This window comes from Nuphar pumila, chromosome 1 (genome assembly GCF_984573655.1).
Source record: "Nuphar pumila chromosome 1, dmNupPumi1.hap1.1, whole genome shotgun sequence".
NCBI classification, from domain to species: domain Eukaryota; kingdom Viridiplantae; phylum Streptophyta; class Magnoliopsida; order Nymphaeales; family Nymphaeaceae; genus Nuphar; species Nuphar pumila.
The window spans coordinates 23,955,812-23,979,335 of record NC_143249.1 but is presented as its reverse complement, the minus strand read 5'-3'; the positions used below and the strand labels follow the sequence as shown (position 1 = coordinate 23,979,335).

Sequence of the window (23,524 nt, the reverse complement as noted above, 5' to 3'; positions counted from 1 at the left end):
CAGCCCGTTACAGATCGAAACTACCAGGCGTGGAAGCAATGCAAACAGTAAGCTAGATAATAAGATTTAAATCCAGGATTGGAATTCAGACTGGATCTGTAACAGAATTGGACCAGGAAGAAAGTTGGAGATGACCTATTGGATTAAGATTTATGGATTGAGACTTGATCAACCCCATCACAGTATGTGCTAATTCATCTTATGACCAAGAACACAAAATTCATTATTATGCAACGCATAACATGGAGAAACCACCGCCTTGTTGGGCCAAGAGGTGCCCCGGCATTGTAATACTCCGCAAGTATTGTCCATCAATTATCAATCGGTTATTTGGAAAGATCCATGGAAAACAATTAGCTTTTTACCCATTCCCCGATTTTTATCAGTTTTTACATGAACCCCATTTCAGTAAAATATCGGGTCGAATACATGCAAAAAAGGTTCAAATCAGTAAAAATCAGCCGATTTGACTGGATTTTCAATACTATAATCTACAATTTTCAAGTTATAAATCATAGATCTACAAAATTTGTGGTCTCATCGACATTCCCGATTTCTATCATCCGATTTCCCCAAAAATGAATTTACCAAAACGGACAATGGCCAAAAAGATAAGCATCAGCATCTCTCTATCTCTCTCTGATAAGCATCAGCATCTCTCTCTCTCTCTCTCTCTCTCTCTCTCTCTCTCTCTCTCTCTCTCTTCACAACTCTGACATTGATTCTTTATCCAGAGCATCAACAGAAACAGAGGCTGTCTGATCAGTTCCTGCCTTTGTAGATGGAGACAAAGGTTCAAACTCTTCACCGAGAATTTTGGCAGTGAATCGCCTTGCCTCCGCATCTAGTTCTGGCCACTCAGCAACTATTCTCCTGGCACCCTGGGTGTGAACAAAAGAGATAGCCCAAGAAAATTTGAGGACAGAGAAGAGGTTCATAACATGAGATCAAAGAGACATTGCCTTGAATTACCTGAAGTTTTGGTTCCTTGGTCATGGGATTGTTGCATAAGTCGATAGTCTTAGCCTTTGATTTTGTAGCATTTCCACACCAAGATTCACACCAAAGCCATTCTTGGGGTAGAGAAAAGATGGGGACGGTATGTTGCGCATAGTTAGGAAGGTCCTGTATTACCAGAACAGAATGTAAGTCTAGAATACCAACGGGTATACTGTGAATCAACCACAATGATTACGACATTAACGAGTTTATGTAATCAGCCTGCAGTCATCAACGAAATTCTGGTCAAATGCTACATTGCTCTACTTTAGCAGCCTTAATATGACAAAATGCAAGAAGTCTATGATGAACAAAGGCAACCACCAACCACTCAAAATGATTTTGATACTGGTTGCGGCAAAACCATTACTGCCAGCATCTCAAAAAGTGAGACTCCAATTTTTTCAAATATCTCAGTGCAGCTCTAAGCCCTTGAGTGTAAACATTTTGTGACATCATCAAAAGGCGACCATGAACCAATGGGGGCTCCGTGTGGTTGGTAGGAGCTGTCAGTGCATGTCTCCTTGTACGTTGAATAATAACTGGTGGGGGTCAGACTAATCCCAGCTTGCCTTTCAAACAAAAAAAGGCAACCATGAATTTCTGTGGCCAAATGTCTCACAGAAAGTAAGCATGCTTCCCATTGCAGCCATTGGTAACTAACAAGTCTCTGTTACTCAAGTGGAACAATTCCATAAATCATTGTTCTGTGATTAATCTGCAGTAAATAGATAACCCACACAGAGAAAAGGCACAATGTCCAAAGTTTGCACAAGTTGAAGGATGCCTTTTTCAAGTCACTTAATAGGCCATATTCTTCATAGGCTTGATGCACAAAATAGGAGAAATTTGTAGTAAAGTTACTTTTTCATGAACAGAATATGCTTATGCATGCATAATACACACTTGCATGCAATTTTTCTTCCATTAATGATGTGGGTTAGGCTACCACCCCGAGTTTATTAATTAAACAGAGACAGCTACAATTCACATACTGATGAAGACTAGTCCAACGGTTTGTCCCAGAGTTAGTGAAAGATTCATAGATAGGTGGGAAGCGCGGTTTCCCCAAACTCGCTTCGGAAGAGTGCTTCTGAAATTTGATAGGAATCTAGATTTTCACACGCTTCTCCTATGCTTCCCACATGTTTCTTCCATGCTTCCCAACATGATTCCTATACGCTTCTCTCACACTTCTTTTTTATGTTTTCCATGTGCTTCCTTTCATGCTTCCCATTCACTTCTCATGTACTTTCTTTAAATTAGAAACTATCATTTCTAGATTTTGAGAAGAATTTAGTTATATTACTCTAAGCAATTACAAAATTTAAGAATAATCATTTTTATTTCTCTCTTTTGATTTGTATTTTGCTTCTCATTTGATCTCATATCACTTCCTCTTTTATTCCTATTTTGCTTTTAAATTGATTCATCATATCTCTCTTCTCGCTTCTGCTTCTCGTTTCATGTCCCGCTTTCGCCTCGTAGCCTGGTAACCTTGGTTTGTCCATCAACTAAAACTCTCATCTTGACCATTATTCCCCATTTGCAAAAGATAAGATGGGATGCCCATGAGGCCTCCACTCATATGGTAGGGGCGACTCGTCAACATCACTAAGATGAAAGGATGTCATAAGTTCGAAGGCCAAGGTTCTGCAACCCATGCCACGAGACTAAAGCTGGGTGTGCTCCCTGAGTGGGCAAGAGGACCTGGGGATTTTACACCAATAGCTCATGAGGTGAGGTGGTTTTTCCCGTTATAAAACAACAAGGGAAAGCAGGAAAAGATCAATAATAGGAAGAGAAATCTGATTGATAGGTTATTATGGAACCCATAAGAACATTGCTAGGGCATCCTTGCAATACAGGTAGCCACATTCTGAGATCTATAAAGATGACATGGTTTTCTATTTGGAGAAAATTTTAATGGTAGAAAATCACACGTATCAAGTCAAAGGCTCAGAATGGATGTGAACTTCTTTTGTTCAAGAGAGGCAAATCAATAGTTTGGAGCATTCCTTGGTAATAGCAAGAGCAAATTATAGCAATCTCACATTAACCAGATGCTGTGAAGTCCTATTTGGACTTATGGAATTAAAAGTCTCATGCTTTCTTCTGGTATTCATCCAGTATAATTAGTCATAACTACATCAAGACCAGCCCATTCCAAACAAATTATCCTCAGAGATGATCTTAATTCTCCTCCAACCAATATCACTTTAGCATACTGCAGGAATGGGTGTACTGCATGTTGTTTCAAAGAATAATCTTCCTCAAACATTCTTAAACTACTATAACATTCTAACCATATCATTTTCATTTACTTATCACGTCCTACCTCCACTAGTCATTTATGTTTTTATGCATTCACCGTTAGTTCATTTCTGCTGCCCCTGGTTCTTATTCTTTCTAAAGGCAACACCAAGGGTCTGTTCTGCCCCTGATGTCAATATTTTGCAACTTGAAACCAAGTTCTTGTCAGATTGGCTTTCCTTAGATGTCCACATAAGGAAACTATGAAAATTCTGGGACGCCTTCAAATTTTACATGGATGAAAGGAAGACATGACAGTAAGCAAAATTGAGTAGAACTATATGTTAGGAGAGGTTGGCATTCATATATGTTCACTTATACTTTAAAAAGACAAAAAAGAAACAGGAAAGCTATCTAACAATTCAATGAGATTAGCCAAGTTAACAGCTAGCCATCATTGACTTTGAACACTTGCCTGATCAAGGTTTGAGAGACTGTTTGGGTCCTTGCTGAGGGTCTCATAAAATACTCTCAAATTGTCTCCAGCAGCAGTTTGCCGGAATTTTATCAAATCAACAACATACAATGCACTGCACAAAGGATACCATATCCATATGTGAATCTTTCACATACAAGAAGCAATGAATAGTGGCCATACTTGACATGATGCAAAAAAGGCAAAAACAAGAGAACATACCTTATGTGATACGGCTTGCCTTGCAAGTGATCCTTCCAGAAACCCTTTTAGGGGGGGGGGGGGGGGGGGAAAGCAAAAGAGAAAACCGAGGCTAGATTAGCTGCAATTACTTTGAAAGTTTGAAGAAATTCTACATAACTCAACTAAATGCCACACTGATATATTTCTAAAATAAAGATAAACTTGGGAAATAACCTGTCTCCAAAAGCGGTAACCATCCATTTCTTTATTGTTATCACAGAATGGAGTGTAGGCAAGAGGCCGTCCTTTTATGTCCATATCATACAGTTCCCCCATGTCAGCTCTTACAATCTGGTCCGCATCGACAAATATCACCTGCAAAGATAATATATACAGTTGATGAAAATGTAAGTTCTGTATAAAATAAATAAATAAATATATGCATGTGTGCACATGCACATATACACGTGCAACATGAAGACATCCAAAAAGGCAAAGGAAAAAAAGACCAGCTTATGTCAAATGCAGCCTAGCACCTTCTCAAGAGAAAGCGGGAAAATCACATCAAGGAATAAAATTTTATATGCCCAGATGATCCGCTGTTTCTCCATCTGTTTGTGTAGCCAGGTAGGCCATTTATAGGTAATGAGCTCATAGTCAAACCCGTACTCTTGTGCCATATGTGGTATGACATCCTGCATAAGTAAGAATTATATGCACGGCATGAGCCTCCAAGGACCAAAGAAATTTAACAACAAAGCAAGGGTGTTACAGACCTTAAACTGTGGAGAAAGATAGTTCTTTATGAACCAAAACTTCACTGGCCGTTGGGTGTTCTTAAGAACACTGACTATCATAATCTTAAGAAAACGCTCATACCTACAATAAACAAGATATACATTTCTTGTAAAGAATTCAAAATGGCCTGACCAGAAAATACAGAAGATGTGGATCTCACTTTTTCTGGAGTTATATACATATGTATACACATAAATATTACACACACATCTGCTATCTTCCATGGTAATAGGTGGAAATTAATAAGTTCACAAATTTATACCCTCTAACAATTTTTGAATGATATGGTGATTTTGTACATTAATTGCCACCATTATGAGCATTTTAGCAATTTTATAAAGAAAATATATTAAAAGACACTGCATATTTTCAAATTTCAATAAACATGCCATTCACAATTAACAAATGACATTTCTTTGTTACAAAATAACGAAATTGCCATGGTAATGACAATGTCTCAACCCACTATATAATTTCAAATTTGTTAGGGGTATAAACTTGTGTGAACATGTCAATATCCTCATATGGCGTATGTGTGTGTGCACACGTGTATAATGAAAGCAAATTTGAAGATATCACTTTCTAAAAGAGAAACCTTTTGTGGAATGACCCATTATAAAACTTCTCTTGTTAGAGTGTGCACATGTGTGTTTGTGTGATACTGTGAATCAAATGCTGAAGATGCAGAATATAACCAGATCCAGCAATGAAAAACTTATTTTGATCATAAAAAAGGCATGAAGAAGCAAACAAGTACACCTACAGATGCCCAGAAGCAATGGAAAATATGTTGATAGTGACTCCATGTCTCCCAAATTTTTGATGTTCCTGCAAACCGAAAAATGAAGCATTCAACATGAATGCAGCATAAGCATTTAGCACAAGTATTTACAAATATTTCAAATCAGCAGCAGCATGGTTCAAACTGGTAGGTTGACCCAGTGACTCATCCGACTCAACCAAGTTTGCCCTCCTACTGGGTAGTTCGGATGAACCAGTCCAAACATATCTACTTTCATACTTTTCAACCTTTTAGGTTTTAATAATACATGATTAACATCATATGTAGAAACTATGATGATAGAAATGGAGTTTGTTGTTTTATTTGTACATGAAGCTATTCTTGTGTTAATCTCCATTATATATATATAAACTGAAATACCCATCAGGGGCATTTCAATCATTTCCCATAGTTGTAGGGTCGACCCACTAGGGGTCTTTGTTATTTCTTTTTTATTTTTTTGCATTTTGTGTCGTTGGGCTAGTCCCAATGGTCATATTTATGACCGTTGGGGGCTAGCCCAACCACTAGTTGGGCTGGCCCCTTTACCTCTTCTTTTGCTTATAAATAGGACGCCCCCCTATTGTGTAACCTAATGCTTTCTAAGCATTTTTCATAGTAAAGATATATATATTTTTATGAGTTGTGTGTTCCCTTTGTGGCTCTTGTATGCCCATATTGTGCCTTTGTGATTGTTCTCACTTGAATGTTGTATTGTCCCATAGTGGACTATTGCTTGTGCAATTTCTATTGTTTGTTGTAACCCCTTTGTGGGTTTTCTATTTGTATTTCCGCTTGTTTAATTACACGTCACATGTTTCTGATCAAAAAAATGGGTGGTGATTTGCCATTAAATTTATAAAAAGTTAAAATAAACAAAAATAAAAGATCCAAATGCCAAAACTTGCTATTTAAGAGAAGTATAAATAGCAATGAGCTATTTATAAATATCATCCAAATGTGTGTGTGTGTGTGGTGGTGGTGGTGGTGTGTGTGTGTGTGTGTGTGTGTGGGGGGGGGGGGGGGGGGGGGGTCATGGTTTTACAATGAAAATCTTGCTTGCTTGTCTATGTCAAAATTTCATAACTAACTTCTCTTTATGACATTGAAGTTTATACATCATAGTAATTACTTAATTGTGAAACCTGACATAATAGTTTGATGTCTCATAAAATTGATGAATTTCCTTTCTACAATCCATATTATTTGCTACTTAGAAATTAATTACATCACTAAATCTTACCAGATAGCTACCATAAACACAAATGTCTCCAGCAATGGAACATCTCGGGAGATTTTGAAAAAAAAAATCTTAGTACAACGTAGGTTTACTGAAATATTATAAATAAATATATAATGAAAAATATTGGAAATATTTATAACAAAAAAGTTATGAGATATAATATTGATATTTGATAAGGCTTATACGGTAACAAATAATAAGTGATATGAAACTTTTTTTTTGAAAGGCAAGTTGGGGTTAGGCAAACCCCCACCAATTACACAACATACAATTGGGTTTTGAACAACTCCTTCCAAACAGGCAGAGCCCCCTTTGGTAAGTGATATGAAACTATTTCTTTAATGAACCCATTGGAAAAATAACCCTAAATCGTTTATGGCCAGGGTGGGCATGTGCCTGTAATGAAACAAGATGTAAACAATCACAATGCCAACAAAGGGCTACACAAGTGCACAAATACAATATGGTCTCTAATGGACCAATAACAATCTCATATAAGAGAGATAAAAAACACAATTTTCACAAGAGCACAATGGCACAAATTCCACACAAGCACAATGTAAAAAACTGATTTTTATATAATAGACTATAAGCTTAGAAAATCTTATTTTACATAAAGTGGTGAGGCTCTAGGAGGCAGTCCAACGCTGGACAGCCTCTCCAACAGTCATATTTGACTGACATATAAAAAACAGAAAAATCAAAAAAGACTCTGCAGTCCCTATTGGATTGTACTATATTACATGCTATTAAATGACCAAAATACCCCCAATATACGTATATTGTACAAATAAATGAATATCAGTTAGGTATACAAATATATACACTATATTTTAGCACTCCCCCTCAGACTTATGGTGAGATCAACAAAAGTTTGCTAAGAAGATACAAAAATCTTGATAGAGGAAGAGCTTTGGTGAAAGTCCGCAATCTGAAACTCAGACTAAACATATGGTAAAGTAATCATCCCCTTCATGTATTTTTCTCGAACATAGTGGCAATCTATCTCAATATATTTCATGCGTTCATGAAATGTGTTATTGTTGGCTATATATATAGCATTTTTGTTATCCCAACATAATTTTGAAGGTTTTGAAGCATTAACACCCGTATTTGAAAGTAATGATCTCATCAATATGACCTCGGTTATTATTGTAATCATCACCGTATATTTAGCTTTCGTGGAAGATAAAAACACTTTCTGTTGTTTTTTGCATCTCCAAGAAATAAGAGAATCACCTACAAGCACACAAAAACTTGTAGTAGTTGAACGACGGTCATTATGATCTCCTTCCTAGTCAGAATCAATATAAGCAATAAGATTTAAAGATGATAAGGATAGCCCTTTAGATATAGTTTTTTGATGTATCAAACTATTCTTAACATGGCACTCACGCGAACTGATGTAGGTGCATGTTGAAACTGACTTGCAGTATCTATTGCATGCGCAATGTCTTGCCTGATAATAGATAACTACACTAATGATCCGATGAGTTGCCTATAAGGAGTTAGATCATCTAATAAAACTCGGTCTTCAGCTCTTACTTTAGCATTTAACACTTCGGGAGTATCAACATATTTTGTGTCTGCGATTTTCAAACGTGCAATAATATCAGTTGTAAACTTTATTTGAGACAAAATGTACCCTCTTGGCGAGTATGCTACTTCAATTCCTAAAAAATAGCTCAAAACACAAGGTCAGTCATATCAAAAGTTTTTTTAAGCATAATCTTAATTTTCTCAATTTCCTTTTGATCATTCCCAGTGATGATCATATCATCAGCATACAAAAGCTGAATGATAAGGGAGGTACTTGCAGATCTTACAAAAAAAGCAATATCAGTATAACAGGATTTAAATCAAAGATTCAACACAATTTCACTAAACAGATCACACCATGCTTTAGGAGCTTGTTTAAGCCCATATAAAATTTTTTAAAAACGAAGAATCATTCTATTTTTAATAGTCTGACCAGGGGAAGGATCCATGTAAACTTCTTTATTTCAATTTTCATTTAAGAAAACATTTTTAATATCTAACTGATATAGAGGCCATTTTGTAATGGATGCTACTACAACTAGAGCCCTAATTGTACTCATGCGAGCTACTGGAGCAAATGTTTCTTCATAATCTATTCCATATTCTTGAAAATATCCTTTTGCAACTAATCTTTCTTTATATCTTTCTAGGGACCCGTCACTCTTTGTTTTAAGTTTAAATAGCCATCTACGTCCTATTGTCTTCTTTCCCTTAGGAAGATGTTGGACTTCCCAAGTATGGGCATTATGTAATGCATCTAATTCTATTTTCATAGCTTTTACCCATTCTTTTATATTTTTAGCTTCTTTATAGTTATATGGTTCATGATATGAATGAATTGCTAGAAGGCATGCCCTATACTTTGAAGAGAATGATTCATAAAAGACAAACCTATTTGGAGAGCTATGTATCCATTCAGATCTCCCAACACTAGACTCTTCAACATTTGTTGGTTGACTATATTTTTCAAAAGCACATGGATGCTCCCCATTATCTTATCTAGAGTATTGTAAGAGGTTATGAGTTGGTTCTATTTCTTCACTTGGTCCATTATTTGACTTAAAATCATCAATATCATCATTATCAATAATTTCATTATTTGATTTAGACAATAAATCAAATAAGAAGGTATATTAGGATTCTTCCTCAGGTTTTTCAAGATCAAATTCATTTTCATTTTCAAGAAATGTTATATTTCTAGAGACATAAAGTTTATCATGTTTTGGATCATAGTATCAATAGCCTTTTTTATTTTCGGCATATCCAAGAAAAACACATTTTATAGCTTTAAAAGACAGTTTGTTATATTTTTCAAGAAGCACAAATCATTTACATCCGAAGACCTTTAGTCTTTTCAAATCAAGAGAGATTTTAAAGAGTTTTTCAATTGAAGATTTGTTTTCCAAAGTTTGAGAAGGCATTATATTTATTTGATATACCGCGGTGAGAGCGACTTTGGCCAAAAAATTTTTTGAAATTTCTTTTGAAATGAGTAGGGTCCTAATAGTTTCAATAATATGACGATGCTTTCTTTCAAAAATACCATTTTGTTGGGGGTTCTAAGACAAGATCTTTGGTGTAAAATACCATGAGTTTTTAGATAGGATTGAAGTTCATTTGAAAAAAACTCTCCCCTTGAGTCGGAGCGGAAAATTTTAATATTTGTTTTAAATTGATTTTTAACAACAACAACAACAACTACGCCTTCATCCCAAAACAATTGGGGTCGGCGATATGAACCAACAAAGAAAATCATTATGGGTCTTCCACATGAATCCTTCTCCATTCATATCTATCCAATGCCATGTCCTCGGTGAGGTTCAAAGCATTTATATCCTTTCTTATCACCTCCATCCATGTCTTCTTAGGCCTATCCCGACCTCTTTTAACTAATATATTTTCCCATTTCTTCATCCTTCTAACTGGAGCATCATTAGGCCTTCGTCGAATATGTCCAAACCACCGTAAACGATTCTCTCTCATCTTATTTTCAATGGGTGCAACGCCTACCTTCTTACGTATCTCCTCGTTCTGAATCTTATCTTTTATTGTATTTCCACACATCTATCTCAGCATACGCATCTCAGCTACACTCATTTTTTGAATATGATGTCTCTTGGCAGCCCAACATTCCGTACTATATAGTAAAGTGGGCCTAATAGTCGTCCTATAAAACTTTCCCTTCAACCACAATGGCATTCTACGATCGCACAACACACCAGTTGCACTCTTCCATTTCATCCACCCAACCTTTATCCTGTGATTTACATCTCCATCAATTTCTCTATACTTTGGAATGATTGATCCCAAATATTTGAAAGAATCATTCACCGGTATTTCGTGCTCACCAAGCTTCACTACACTCCCATCACTACTACATTGCTTACTAAATCGACATTCCATGTATTCTGTCTTACTCTTACTCAACTTAAAACCTCTTGCTTCCAATGTCTGTCTCCATAATTCTAACTTAGCATTAACCCCAGCTCTAGACTCATCAATCAAAACAATATCATCAGCAAACAACATACACCACGACACATTTTCTTGAATTGATCTCGTAAGCTCATCCATCACTATAGCAAATAGGAAAGGGCTTAAAGCAAATCCTTGATGTAACCCAACCGTTATAGGAAAATTGGTTGTCACCCCTCCACAAGTGCGGACATTGGTTACTACTCCTTCATACATATCTTTAATTATACTAATGTACTTGAGAGAAACACCTTTCTTCATCATTGTCCACCAGAGAACGTCCCTAGGTACTCTATCGTAAGTCTTCTCCAAATCAATAAAAACCATATGCAAATCTTTGTTCCTCTCTCTATTTCTCTCAATAAGTTGTCTAAGAAGATGTATAGCTTCCATAGTTGATCTTCCAGGCATAAAACCAAATTGATTCTCCGATATCATGACAATCTTCCTCAACCTAAACTCAATCACCCTCTCCCAAAGTTTCATAGTATGACTCATGAGTTTTATACCACGATAGTTTGTGCAATCTTGTATATCACCCTTATTCTTATATAGAGGCACCAAAGTATTCTTCCTCCACTCATTAGGCATCTTATTTGTCCGCCAAATCTTGTTAAAAAGATTTGTCAACCATTCTAAACCTTTCTCTCCCAAGCATTTCCAAGCCTCGATAGGTATACCATCTGGGCCAACTGCCCTTCTTGATTTCATTTTCTTCAAAGCCTCTGCAAATTGATTTTTAACAAGATTATGAAAATTTTTAGAGCAGAAAAAGCCTTCCAATTTGAGTTTAAGTAGATCCGCGTATGTCTACTAAAATCATCTATGAATGTAACATAATATGAATAACCATCATTTGACATAACAGGAGCGGGACTAGATACGTCCGAATGCACTAATTCAAAGAATTAATTAGTCAAGGAAGTTCTAGATCCAAAAGGCATCATTTGCATTTTTTCAAGTATACAATCTTCGCATACAAATTCTTTATCCTTACAATTTTTTTCAAAAAATAGAAAATAAGATAATTTGGATATACTTGGGTGTCCTAATCTTTCATGCCAAAGATCTAAATTAGTTTCTTTAATATGATTAGAAAAAGAGTTTTTAAGTAAACATAAGGAACCCATATAATAAAGATCTCATCTTCTATGACCTTGCCCAATCAGCTTCCCTAATTGGAGATCCTGCACCCAACAAGCCTTAGATGAGAAGAATCCTTCACCCCATAATCAGAAATTTGAGATTCCGAAAAAGGTTTAAATCTAATTTTGGAATAACCCTCATATTTGGAATAAAAAAAATTTGAAATATCGTTGAGGTTTCCTATACTTTTAACTTTCAAAGAAGTACCATTGGCGATTGACACACATGAAAAATATGAATTAGTGCAATCGGATAAAAGAGATTCATTATGAGTCATGTGAAAAAAGGCTCCTGAATCCAAAATCCACGAAGACTTACCCGGAGGAAAAGAAGAGGAGATGGCAGCATCGGATGTAGATGGAGTGGCTTTTAGAATTTGTGAGACGGCCTCCGCTATTTGGGCAATTGTTAAATCATTGAAGTTGTTCCCTTTCTTTTGATTCTTGAGGTTTTTCACTTACGGTGACCACTTTTTTGAGCTTGGGACAATCCGGTCTTATATGCCTCGGTTCTTTACAATGATGACAAGTAATTTTACTCTTATATCCTCCTTTGTATCCTCCTCATTATATCATTCTCTATTGAATTTGCTTTCAAAATGAGGTCGTTTATAAGTTTTTACAAAATTTGTGGGTCTTGATACAGCAAGAACTTCGTTATTAGACTTATGCATTCCAAGTCTTGTTTCTTCTTGACAAATTTGAGCAAAAGTCTCACTTATAGAAGGACATGAAGTCCTATGAAGCAAGGAGGACCTAACTTGCTCAAATTTCGGTCAGAGACTATATAGAAAAGAAAGAAGGTTTTCATTTTCAACTTGCAATTTTCTCGTCTCAATGGCCGAACCTTCCCATTTTGGTTCTAATATAGCTAGTTCATCCCAAATAGGAAACAAGATACCATAAAAGTCACTTAAAATTTTATCTCCTTGTTTTATATTACGTATCTTGTCTTGAAGTTAATATAGTTTAGCCATATCTTTTTTAATGAATATGCTCTTTAGGAAGATCCATGCATCACATGCTTTTTTAAATTTGATGATGTTGGTGGCGATCTTAAACTTCATGGTATTCATAAACCATAAAAGTATTTGAGCATTGCAAGCTTCTTAATCCTCCAACTTGTTCTGGTATTTTTGCAAAGTTTTTCCTTTTTCTTCTTCAGATAGAGCTTTGACTTGATCTCCTTCTCTTCTTGTCAATTTAAGTTTAGGTTCATTAGTGGTTCTACTAACAAACCCCCAAAGCTTTTTACCTTTTATGTGATTTTTCATTGTGGTAACCCACATCAAATAGTTGCTTTCGTTGAACTTGTAGGAGATGACGTAGACGAAATCTCTTTATCCTATAATAAAGAAGGCTTGTTTTTGAAGACTAAAGATTGAAGAGTATCACCACAAAGAGAACAATCCCAAGATAACTTGCAACACTTCAAGAGCCCTAAGCTCTAATACCATGTAATGAAACAAGATGTGCACAATCACAATGCCAACAAAGGGCTACACAAGTAAACAAATACAATATGGTCTCTAATGGACCAATAATAATCTCATAAAAGAGATACAAAAAATACAATTTCCACAAGAGCACAATGGCACAAATTCCACATAAGCACAATGTAAAAAATTGATTTTTATATAACAGCCAATAAGCTTAGAAAGCTTATTTTACATAAAGTGGTGAGGCGCTATTTATAGAGCCTCACATATAGTGAGAGGGGCAGTCTAATAGACTGTCTCCAACGGTCATATTTAACGATCATATTTATGACCGTTGGGGGCATTCTAACTAGTCGTTGGACTGCCTCTCCAACAGTCATAATTGACTGACATATAAAAAAACAGAAAAAAGACTATATTATGTTATTAAATGACCAAAATATCCCTGATATATGTATAATGTAGGTATACAAATATATACACTATATTTTAACAGTGCCCACCTTGACCTGAAATACTCTGCCAACGGGTAGCGGGTCAAGGTGGGCAGTGCCCACCCTGACCCGAAGCACACATTAGAGGTACCCTAGGTCAGGGTAGGCACCACTCAGGCCCGAACAAAGGCCAAGGCACGATGTGTTCTCCCCCCCACCCTGACCCCACCTCTCTCTTTCTCTCTCTCATGACCTCGACCCAGCCTCTTGCTCGGAACACCACTAGACCAAAGGATGGCATCGACTATTCACCATCCGAAGGCACCAATGCACAAGTCCTCTCTCTCTCTCTCTCTCTTAATTTCTGCTCAGGCCAGGGTCAGGCATGCTGCTTGTGTGCGTGGCTGCGCCCTGCCGTCTGCCATCTGATGGTCAATCCAGCATGGTGGACATCTGACCTTCTTATTGTGCCTTTTTTTATGGTTAGGGATTTTGGTGTTTTTTTGTTGTTTTTTTAATTAGCATACGAAATTATAGTAATGCTACAGTGCTCCCGGAGTACCTACTCACACCTATTAGAAATCATAGTTGTAGGTTGCATCTTCTCAATCAGGCCTTATAGATGTACTTAACACAGTTTATTTGATAGGAATCATGTTTTGGATAATGCTTTTTTACATCAAAATAGGTTTTTTAAGTCATGAAATTTTGGCATATTGTGAGCCGTTGATTTTTGAAGATCTTAAAAAACCTACATGTATGCCATAATCACATGATCCAAAACTTGTTTTTCACTAAATAAAGATCGTAGATTATATCTATAGGGTATGACCAACAAAAAAGTATTCAATTTTTTAAAAAATGAAGCTTCTATTAGGTGGGAGTAGGTGCTCCGGGAGCACCCTATCATTACTAATGAAATTAATAACGATGTTTGTTAGGACTTAGGATTTAGGTTTTTTATTTACTTTTTCTTAAATAATTGCATATATATAATTAGGTTTTAGGGCTTTTTCTGTTTTTCCCAATTAGCATTTAATTTTTTTTAATAAGATAGATATTTATTAGTTATTTTTGCATTTTTCTTCAATCAACATTAGACATGATTCCACAAGCTTGATTTTAGTTAGAATTTTAGAGGTTTTGTTATTTTTTTGTTTCAATTAGCCTATGTATGAAACTATGAATGATATTTGTTAGAATTGAGGGTTTTTATTTAGTTTTTTTAATAGCATGAATATTTAATTAGGTTTTAGGGGTTTTTTAATTAGCATATGCATGTGAATGGTGTTTGTTTAGGATTCGGGTTTATGATTTAGTTTTTATTTTTTAAATAGCATGAACCATAAATATTTTATTAAGTTTTAGGGTTTTTTGTGCTTTTTTTGCAATTAGCATTTAGATACCTCTCAAAAAAATTAGCATTTAGGTATTTCTTTGTTTTTCAATTTCAATCAACATTAAACTTGATTCCACATGTTTGTTTTTAGTTATAAACTTAGAATTTTAAGGGTTTTGTTTTTTTTAATTATTAAATATATGAATGGTGTTTGTTAATATTTAGGTTTTATATTTAACTTTTTTAAATGGCAATGAGTATTTAATTAGGTTTTAGGGGTTTTTTTGTTTTTTTTCAATTAAAATTTAGGTGTTTGATTTTGGTTTTTTAAATGAGATGAAGTATTTAATTAGGTATTTTTGCATTTTCATTTTTAATCAACATTAAGCATGATTCTATTCTACGTGCTTACTTAGAAATTTAGGGGGGGGGTTCAAATTAGCATATACATGTGAATCATGCTTGTTTAGGATTTAGTTTTTCTTATTTTTTTAAATAGCATGAACCATGAATATTTCATTAGGTTTTAGGGTTTTTCTGTTTGTTTTTTTCCAATTACCATTTAGGTACTTCTTTGTTTTTTCTTTTCAACCAACATTAAACTTGATTCCGCATGCTTGATTTTAGTTATAAACTTAGAATTTTAGGGTTTTTAAATTATTATATATATGAATGATGTTTGTTAGGATTTAGCGTTTAGGTTTTATATTTATTTTTTTAAATAACATAATATTCAATTGGATCTTAGTTTTTTTTGCATTTTTTTTCTTTTTTACAGTGCATTTGTGCCCACCCTAGTTTAGATTCCTGGCTCCGCCACTGGTTTGGTCCCACCCAGGTACGAACCAAAGCCGACCCATTGACACCCCCTAAAAAACATCAACCCTGATATTCTTATTTCTTTCTATAACTCAACTGTTGTTGATCAAATAAGCCTACAGGTTTGGCTAACAAACATAAAACAGGCAGAACTATTGCTTCGGCTGAAAAGAAGAGACTACAGCAATAAAGCCCAGGAAAATTCTGATGCTGGTTTCAGTTAATCCTGTGTTACCAAACTCCAGAGAGTGGATCCCTCCCTACCCCATAACCATCAGTCAAGCTCTTATAAGTGCACTGAATGGAATCCAGACAGACAACATTCCTCTTTTTCTGAACCAGGTCTAACCACTCCCAACTAAACTGGCAATCAAAATTGCCGTCTTGCAGCCAACAGTACAAGTGTCGCTTGAAACAAGAATTCCATCCGTTGGTCCAACCAAAAAGCTGGAAGCTATGGAGAAGTGCAAAGCAGGAGTGTCAGATCAAATAAAACATCAGAAACTCAATGAAACTCAACAAGCAGCAAACGTATATGAAACATTACCTTGAAAAAAGAAACACACTAGAGGTCATAAACTCAAACAAATATATAATTACTAGAGAAAAAGTGGAACTGACAGAAAAGGATTCATGGTGAAATAGGACGCTAAAACACATGCCATGTGCCCATGATATTCCAGATAAGTGTTTGTGTAACATTTGGGTGGTTGTTCCTTATCTAATGCAACATTACTCCCATTCTGTCACGCTTCTTTATTTGCATTCATTTATGCTCTTTCTTAGTGTGTCGCTATCACGCTCTTGTTGCTTTTCTTGTGCACTGTGATTGTGCCCAGTGAAATAAGTATGCCAAGTTGTGTTCTGGCAGGTTGGGTTCAGTCGGCCACAGTACTCGAACGCCACAGGTGCCTAAAGGAGTAACAAGATTGACAAAAAAATCCGACTGTAAAATGTCAATTCACACAACAAATGAGAAAGGGAATATTGACAGGATATTAGCCTGGAACTACTTATTTTCTGATAAAAAAGACACTGTTGTTCCAAACAGAATAGTTGTTGGCTGTCAAGGTCAAAGGCTATCTTCAGATAGTTAACATGATAGTTCAAGGTATAGTTACTTGATATATCTAACTTAAAATTTGTTGACAATTAATCACTCATATTTCCACAAAAACTTAGAATTAACACCACTTTTAGAGAGGAAAAGATAAAACTCTTTGGAGAACGGATATTTACCATATTTTCCATTTGATTTTCCCACTTTCAGATTCAAATATGAAGTTAGAATTGAATCCTAAAACAAACTTGCATCTAAAATTGATCACAATATTATCTTGCTTTCAAGACGCACACCACAAAAGGAAAATAACAGGAATTGTGCTAACAAGTTACCATAAGATATCTTAGAAAGAAACAGTATAGTTTACCCCCGAATGAATTTGTCTCTTCCTAGACTGCTCACTCCCTCCAATTAACCCAGATGCCCACTTCAGTATATTTGCATTCCAACTACTGAGTGTGTCCTGCCACCAATGAGACTGTAATTTGTGCATGGATGTACACATCATTATTGACAGTAATTTTTAGGATGCAGAACCCATTATCTGCATTATAATTTATCAAATTTACTCACTTCCTTCATTTTCTGGGAATGGCCATCATTTGTTGCAGTTAACAGTAGCTCGTGTTCCCTTCCTTTCCTCTTCATTACTTCAAGGTGCACCAACTTTCCTCTTAGATCATCTATCAGAATCTGCTTACTTGGTTGCCGATTTCCATATTCATTTTCAACCATTACGTATAGCTCAGCACTTCTGCCTGGAGCAAGCTGGAGATACCAAACCCCAGGGGAGACTTTTAGTTGCCAGTAACCCAAATTAGCCATCACAAGGGTGTCAACCAAGTGTGGCATGGTTTTTCTTCCAAGAATCAATTGAAGGCCTCGAGGAGGATCTTGGTCCTTTTCAGAGCAATGACCTATCAATTAAGATCCATTACTAAAGAGAGAAAATCTGATCATAACAAGTATCTATACTTAATTCTTCAGAAAAACAAGAAAAATAAAAAAGACAAAACTATGCCTGAAGATGAAACAAGGTACCAGTCAAAAGGAGTGCTTCAAGCTCAAATACAGCTTGCAATGTCCGAACATCACCAAGGTTTTCAAGCAATATGTTGTCCAAGTCATGCCTATGTACGGATAGAAAATAGTTTTTTATTTGAAATTGTTAGAACAGAGTGCCCTGAAGTAACACAAAAAGTACCAACAGAATGCTTGGGTTATAATACAACATACACAGCAATCACAGGTTCAATAAGCCATGGCTCAGGGACATCAAGATTCATTGTAAGAGTTTTGGACAATGGCATATTCGAAAAGAAGGCTTTTGGTCCGGTTACTGAAAAGTCAACACTACTGAAGTCATCCTGCAAGCCATATCACAGATAAGATGATCAACATTGTATGTATGTATGTATGTAGAGAGAGAGAGAGAGAGGGAGAGAGAGAGTACCATTGTTGGCACTACATATCTGTAGTAATTCTTCAGAGGAAGGTTGACAAGAGAACCCTAAAAAGAAGCAATCAGAAACAACATTTTCAAAATTGGCCAGAGTTCATAAAAATATGATTAGAAGAAGAACAAGTCCATGGTATCCTTAAGCTTGTTCACTGCATTAGCTTTATCAAAAATTTACATAAAGAGAACTGCTTGCAATGAAAATCGCATCCAAGATCATGTCCAGGTTTTTCATATCAGGTAATTAACTTAAATCATTACCTTAAGATTCCAGACAAAAGGACATTCAATCAATTTGTTCTCAGTTTCCTCATCAGCAGTAGAGAAGGAAATAGTGAAAGTGTCATTATAACAAATAAATGAGTTACAAGACATTGTCCCTATATTCCTCCTCCCAATGATTGTAGAATCAAATAGGGAAATGTCGTGACCGCACAAATATGCTGTTAAAGCATATAATGCATGCAAATGCATGATTCCCCATTGGAAACACATCAAATATAGGAAACAAGTAACAAAGCAGTAAAGTGCATGATTCTCACCACTGGATTAAGTACAATTCTCATGCTTGGGTGCACAAGATTCCATAACACACGAAGAAGAGGAGCAAGCTTTTGGCCCACAGAGCTCAAGGGATCAATAACAGCATCAATATGAATGGCAGAGTTTTCATTGTTCAATATAACAGCACTGTTCAAAAAGCAAAAGGTATCTGAGTCATAAATTTTACACACCAAATTTAAGTTCATAACACAATTGAGCAATAGTTGGCACATTTAGATCTAAAATGAGATAAAACATAGGATTGCAATAAAACTTAAATGATACTACCAGAATTGCCAATAGTTCAATTTGCTACTTGGAAGTCTTTTAATGGCCAAAGAATTCATATGAGCTATCATTTCTCTATAACCATCATAACAGATACTATATGAAGATGATAGAAATTGGCATGCAAAACCAAATTTATGAAGGTAATGTTTCATATACCATGGATGTCGTTCATTCTTGGTGCTCAAAGACTCAAGTACCCTAGGGAAGACATATACATGCACATGAACACGCACATCACATGCATGTAAAGAAATGAGAACCTCCAGCAATGTTCTCCAAGTCACCAAAGTGGATACACAAAAGAGCTATAATAAGATCCACGAAAACACCAAGATGAACATACAAAGAACCATGAAAAGGCTCACCCACAAAACCCACTCAATGGGCACACAAGGTGAAAAAGGTGAACAGTGTTTCGAGTCTGGATCCTGTACCAGACCCGAGTTCATTCATGTATAAGCTTGTATTCTTATTTGTATCCGGGTTCGGATATTACACCAGACCTGACCCACAATGTAAACTTAAGTGTATTAATATAGCCATTAGGTCACGATTTCTAAAATAAGAAATCGTGACAGCCGCAGCACCTCTCTTGTAATATTTTCTTCGTCTCTCTCTCTCCCGTTTTCTCAATACAGGTACCAAGGTGGAATTCTAACATGGTATCAGAGCCGAGATCTGTCTAAGGGCCGGAAAATGTTTCCGTCAGGTGCGACAATCGGAGTTTAGCACGTCTTTATCTTCTTCATTCAACGAGTCCCCTTCATCTTCTTCAGCCGAACCATCAAAGGCCGAGATCCTTCAGCGAGTCCTCTTCATCTTCTTGAGCCGAACCCATCAACAGCCCAATCTGAAGTCCTCATCTCTTCTAAACAGGAATTCTGACATCCAATCGGAATTTTGAGGTTTTTTTTTTTTTTTTGCTTCTCCCCTTATCTACTCTTCTTCATTTCTCTTCTTCTTCCATCATTCTTCTTCTCTTTCCCGAATTATTTTGTTCACCCACACCTCAAGTGGGTCTGTTTCTCTCTTGGATCTGAGGCTCACGTGAATCCTGTTCACGTGAACCCAAACCGTAAAAAGGAGTGGCTGTGTTTCACGTGAATCGCTGAAATTGACTCACGTGAAACACCAGACCAATCACGATCCCTATTTCATTTTATTGATATTGCCCGTTTGACATTCCTTTATTGCTTGTCTGCTCGATCTTCTTGTGTCCAACCTTCTCCTCGTACTTGCACATTCAAATATATGTTTGCGATTCTTATTTCTGCAAATATATTTAACGTGTGAAGGTGTTTTTCACACGTCGTTGAATAGCAGTTTTCACAAGTTGAACATCAGTTCCTGCATCCTCCGATTCTGACAATTTACGACCCTCTGTTCCAAAAAAAAAAAGGGTTAGAATTTTTCGTGGATACTCCTGTTGATTCTCATTCTCAATGGTTTTTTATCACTCTCAATCAAACCTTTCTTCAAGTTTTCTCAACCAGCTTGTTTCTGAAAAGTTAAACACCTCAAATTTCTTGATTTGGAAGAGATAAATTATTCCTTTCATAAGGAGTCAAGGCCTCTTAGGTCACCTGGATGGAACCACTTCAGTCCCACCAGAATTTATGCCGAGAGAAGAAAAAGATGACCAAGGGGCGAGTTCAATCTTGTATGTCAAAAATGTTGAATTTCTCAATTGAGAAAGGAAAGATCAATTAGTTGTTGCATACATCACATCAACTTTGTCTCAAGAGATTCTCGTTGTCATTCCTAACAATTGTACAACGCTACAACTCTGGGAACGACTGGTTCAGACGTATTCGCAGGTTTCTCAAGCAAGGGTGGTTTTTCTAAAAAAGAAATTTCAGTTGCTAAGAAAAGATTTTATGACCATCATGGAATATTTGAACAAGATAAAGATCATCACAGACTAGCTTGCAGTTACAGGGTGTGTCGTTAGTGATAATGATATGGTGCAACAAACTCTGAGTGGATTGGGATCTGACTACAATATGATAGTTACATCACTATTGTGCCTTCCTGTTCTTCCTACCTTCGATGAGCTACGAGCCAAATTGATCCAGTATGAAATGACTCTGAAGGGATTCTCTGAAGAAACTCATAATTATCCAAATACTCAAGAAGTTTTGACCACAAAAGTGACTTATGGTAGAGGACGAAGACGAGGAGGACAAGGGCAAAGTGGACACGGAGGGCGTGGTTTGCTTCCCACTCCAAACATGTCAGCTCATGCACAAGGACCAAGATCCATTCCTACTTGCTTCCTTTGTAACAAGGGGCATATCAAGGCGAATTGTTGGCATAATCCAGAGAATAAAGGAAAGGGTCCGCAGACAGAAACCAAAAGAAAGTTCACAAACACCAGAGACAGTGGAGAGATTAAAGATTTGCTGATATCTGTCTTGTCAGAGTTAAAATTGAAGCAGAGTGATGAAGGCACATGGTTTGTCGATTCAGGGGCAGCAACTCATGTAACCGGCGATGCAGGTAAAATTTCTAACCCTATTCCATATTTTGGAAAAAGTAAGATTGTCACTGGAGACGGATCCCACCATCCTGTTTCTCATGTTGGAAAGACTGTCTAACTCTTACTCTTTCTGACGTTTTTCATGATCCTGACATTAAGAAAAATATTGTCTCTGTCTCCAAACTTATTGATGATAATAATGCTTCGGTTGAATTCACTCCCTTCTCTGTGCAAGTCAAGGACCTACGCACGAGGGAAACATTCGTTGAAGGAAAGAGACGAGGTAGCATGTATGTCTTTGAAGAAGCTCCATGTCATGATGTTCGCCCTGCTCACCTGATTTCGAAGCCTTTATTAGAGTCGTGTTCATCCTCTTCTGCCAGTGTTTTTAGTATCTCTGAATGTAATAAGTCATTCTTATGGCATAGTCAGTTAGGACATTGTGGGAGTCATTTTATTGAGAAACTTGTCTCTAATAATCTCATTCCAAAAGAAAGTCTCAATGGGGATGACAACAGTCATAAGTGTTCTAGTTGTCTTTCATGCAAGAGTCATGTATTGTCTTTCCATTCCATTAATAAGAGAGTTTCAAAACCTTTTGAGATTATTTGTTCTGATGTGCGGGGACTCGCCCCAATTGTCTCTGTGCCTGGAAGCAGATATTATCTAATCTTTGTTGATAGTTATTCTCGATATACTTGGATATATTTCATAAAAAATAAGTCAGAAGTCTTCTCTTTGTTTCAAAATTTCCTTTCCTTGGTAAAAAAACAATTTTCTGAGTCCATTCAATTTTTTCAATGTGATGGAGGTGGAGAATTCTCATCCCGTGATTTTATTTCTTTTCTTCGAAATAACGGAATAGGAAGAAGGGTGTCTTGCCCTCACACTCCTCAACAAAATGGGATTGCTGAACAAAAACATAGACATATCGTTGAAAGTGTCATGAGTATGCTTCATGACAGCAATCTTCTCATCAACCTACGGACAAAAGCTTTTCATTCTGCCGTGCATGTGATAAATAGATTGCCCATGATCATTCTGGAAAATAAGTCTCCTTATCACTGTCTTTTTGGAGCTCATCCTAATTATCATGATCTGCGTGTCTTTGGATGTGTTTGCTATATGCATATTGATCGGTCCCTGAGAAACAAGTTTCAGGACAAGGACCAAAAGTGTAGGTTTGTGGGATATGCAGATGACTACAAAGGATATAGGTGTTATGATACCACTAACAAACGTATCAGAATCTCAAGAAATGACGTCTTTAATGAACAAAATTTTGATGACAGAGCTGATGCAACGAATATGCCAACTGAAGTTTACTATCCTTGGTTGAGTATAGACTCATTGTATATTGTGATGCAGACTGGGCAGGAGATCTTGATGAACGAATATCTACATCAAGATATTATGTCTTCATTGGAAGAAATTTAGTCTCTTGGAATAGTAGAAAACAAAAGGCTATCGCTAGATCAAGTACTGAGGCTAAGTATAGATCTATGGCTACTGCTACTGCCGAAGCCACATGGATCAGGCATCTACTAACTGAAGTAGGAGAAAAGATCTCTCACACTACCTTGCTATGTGACAACCAAAGTGCTACCAACATGTCATTCAATCCTGTACATCACAGTCGTGCTAAACACATTGAGATCGACCAACACTTTGTGAGACAGAAAGTTGAAGAAAAATAGATTGAGCCTGAGTTCGTCAATACTGAAAGACAAGTTGCAGACCTATTTACCAAAGGGTTAACAAAGGATC

The 23,524-nt window shown here is 36.4% G+C and overlaps 1 protein-coding gene across 3 annotated transcripts in view; it reads right to left on the bottom strand.

The window, feature by feature from the left end:
- Positions 1-343: 343 nt before the first annotated feature.
- Positions 344-23,524, bottom strand: part of EBS1 (EMS-MUTAGENIZED BRI1 SUPPRESSOR 1) — a 109,789-nt gene continuing 86,608 nt past the window's right edge. For 2 of the 3 annotated variants that reach the window (XM_089993529.1, XM_089993667.1), the window contains 14 exons: positions 18,987-19,134; positions 18,439-18,495; positions 18,222-18,352; positions 18,027-18,115; positions 17,559-17,902; positions 17,353-17,463; positions 5,472-5,536; positions 4,687-4,789; positions 4,447-4,605; positions 4,145-4,285; positions 3,950-3,993; positions 3,728-3,842; positions 973-1,125; positions 344-881 (listed from right to left, as the gene is read on the bottom strand). In XM_089993529.1, the coding sequence (XP_089849655.1) occupies positions 705-881; positions 973-1,125; positions 3,728-3,842; positions 3,950-3,993; positions 4,145-4,285; positions 4,447-4,605; positions 4,687-4,789; positions 5,472-5,536; positions 17,353-17,463; positions 17,559-17,902; positions 18,027-18,115; positions 18,222-18,352; positions 18,439-18,495; positions 18,987-19,134 (1,837 nt within the window). In that variant the 3' untranslated portion in view covers positions 344-704. The remainder of the gene's footprint in view (positions 882-972; positions 1,126-3,727; positions 3,843-3,949; positions 3,994-4,144; positions 4,286-4,446; positions 4,606-4,686; positions 4,790-5,471; positions 5,537-17,352; positions 17,464-17,558; positions 17,903-18,026; positions 18,116-18,221; positions 18,353-18,438; positions 18,496-18,986; positions 19,135-23,524) is intronic. The other variant, XM_089993598.1, reaches the window with a different exon arrangement.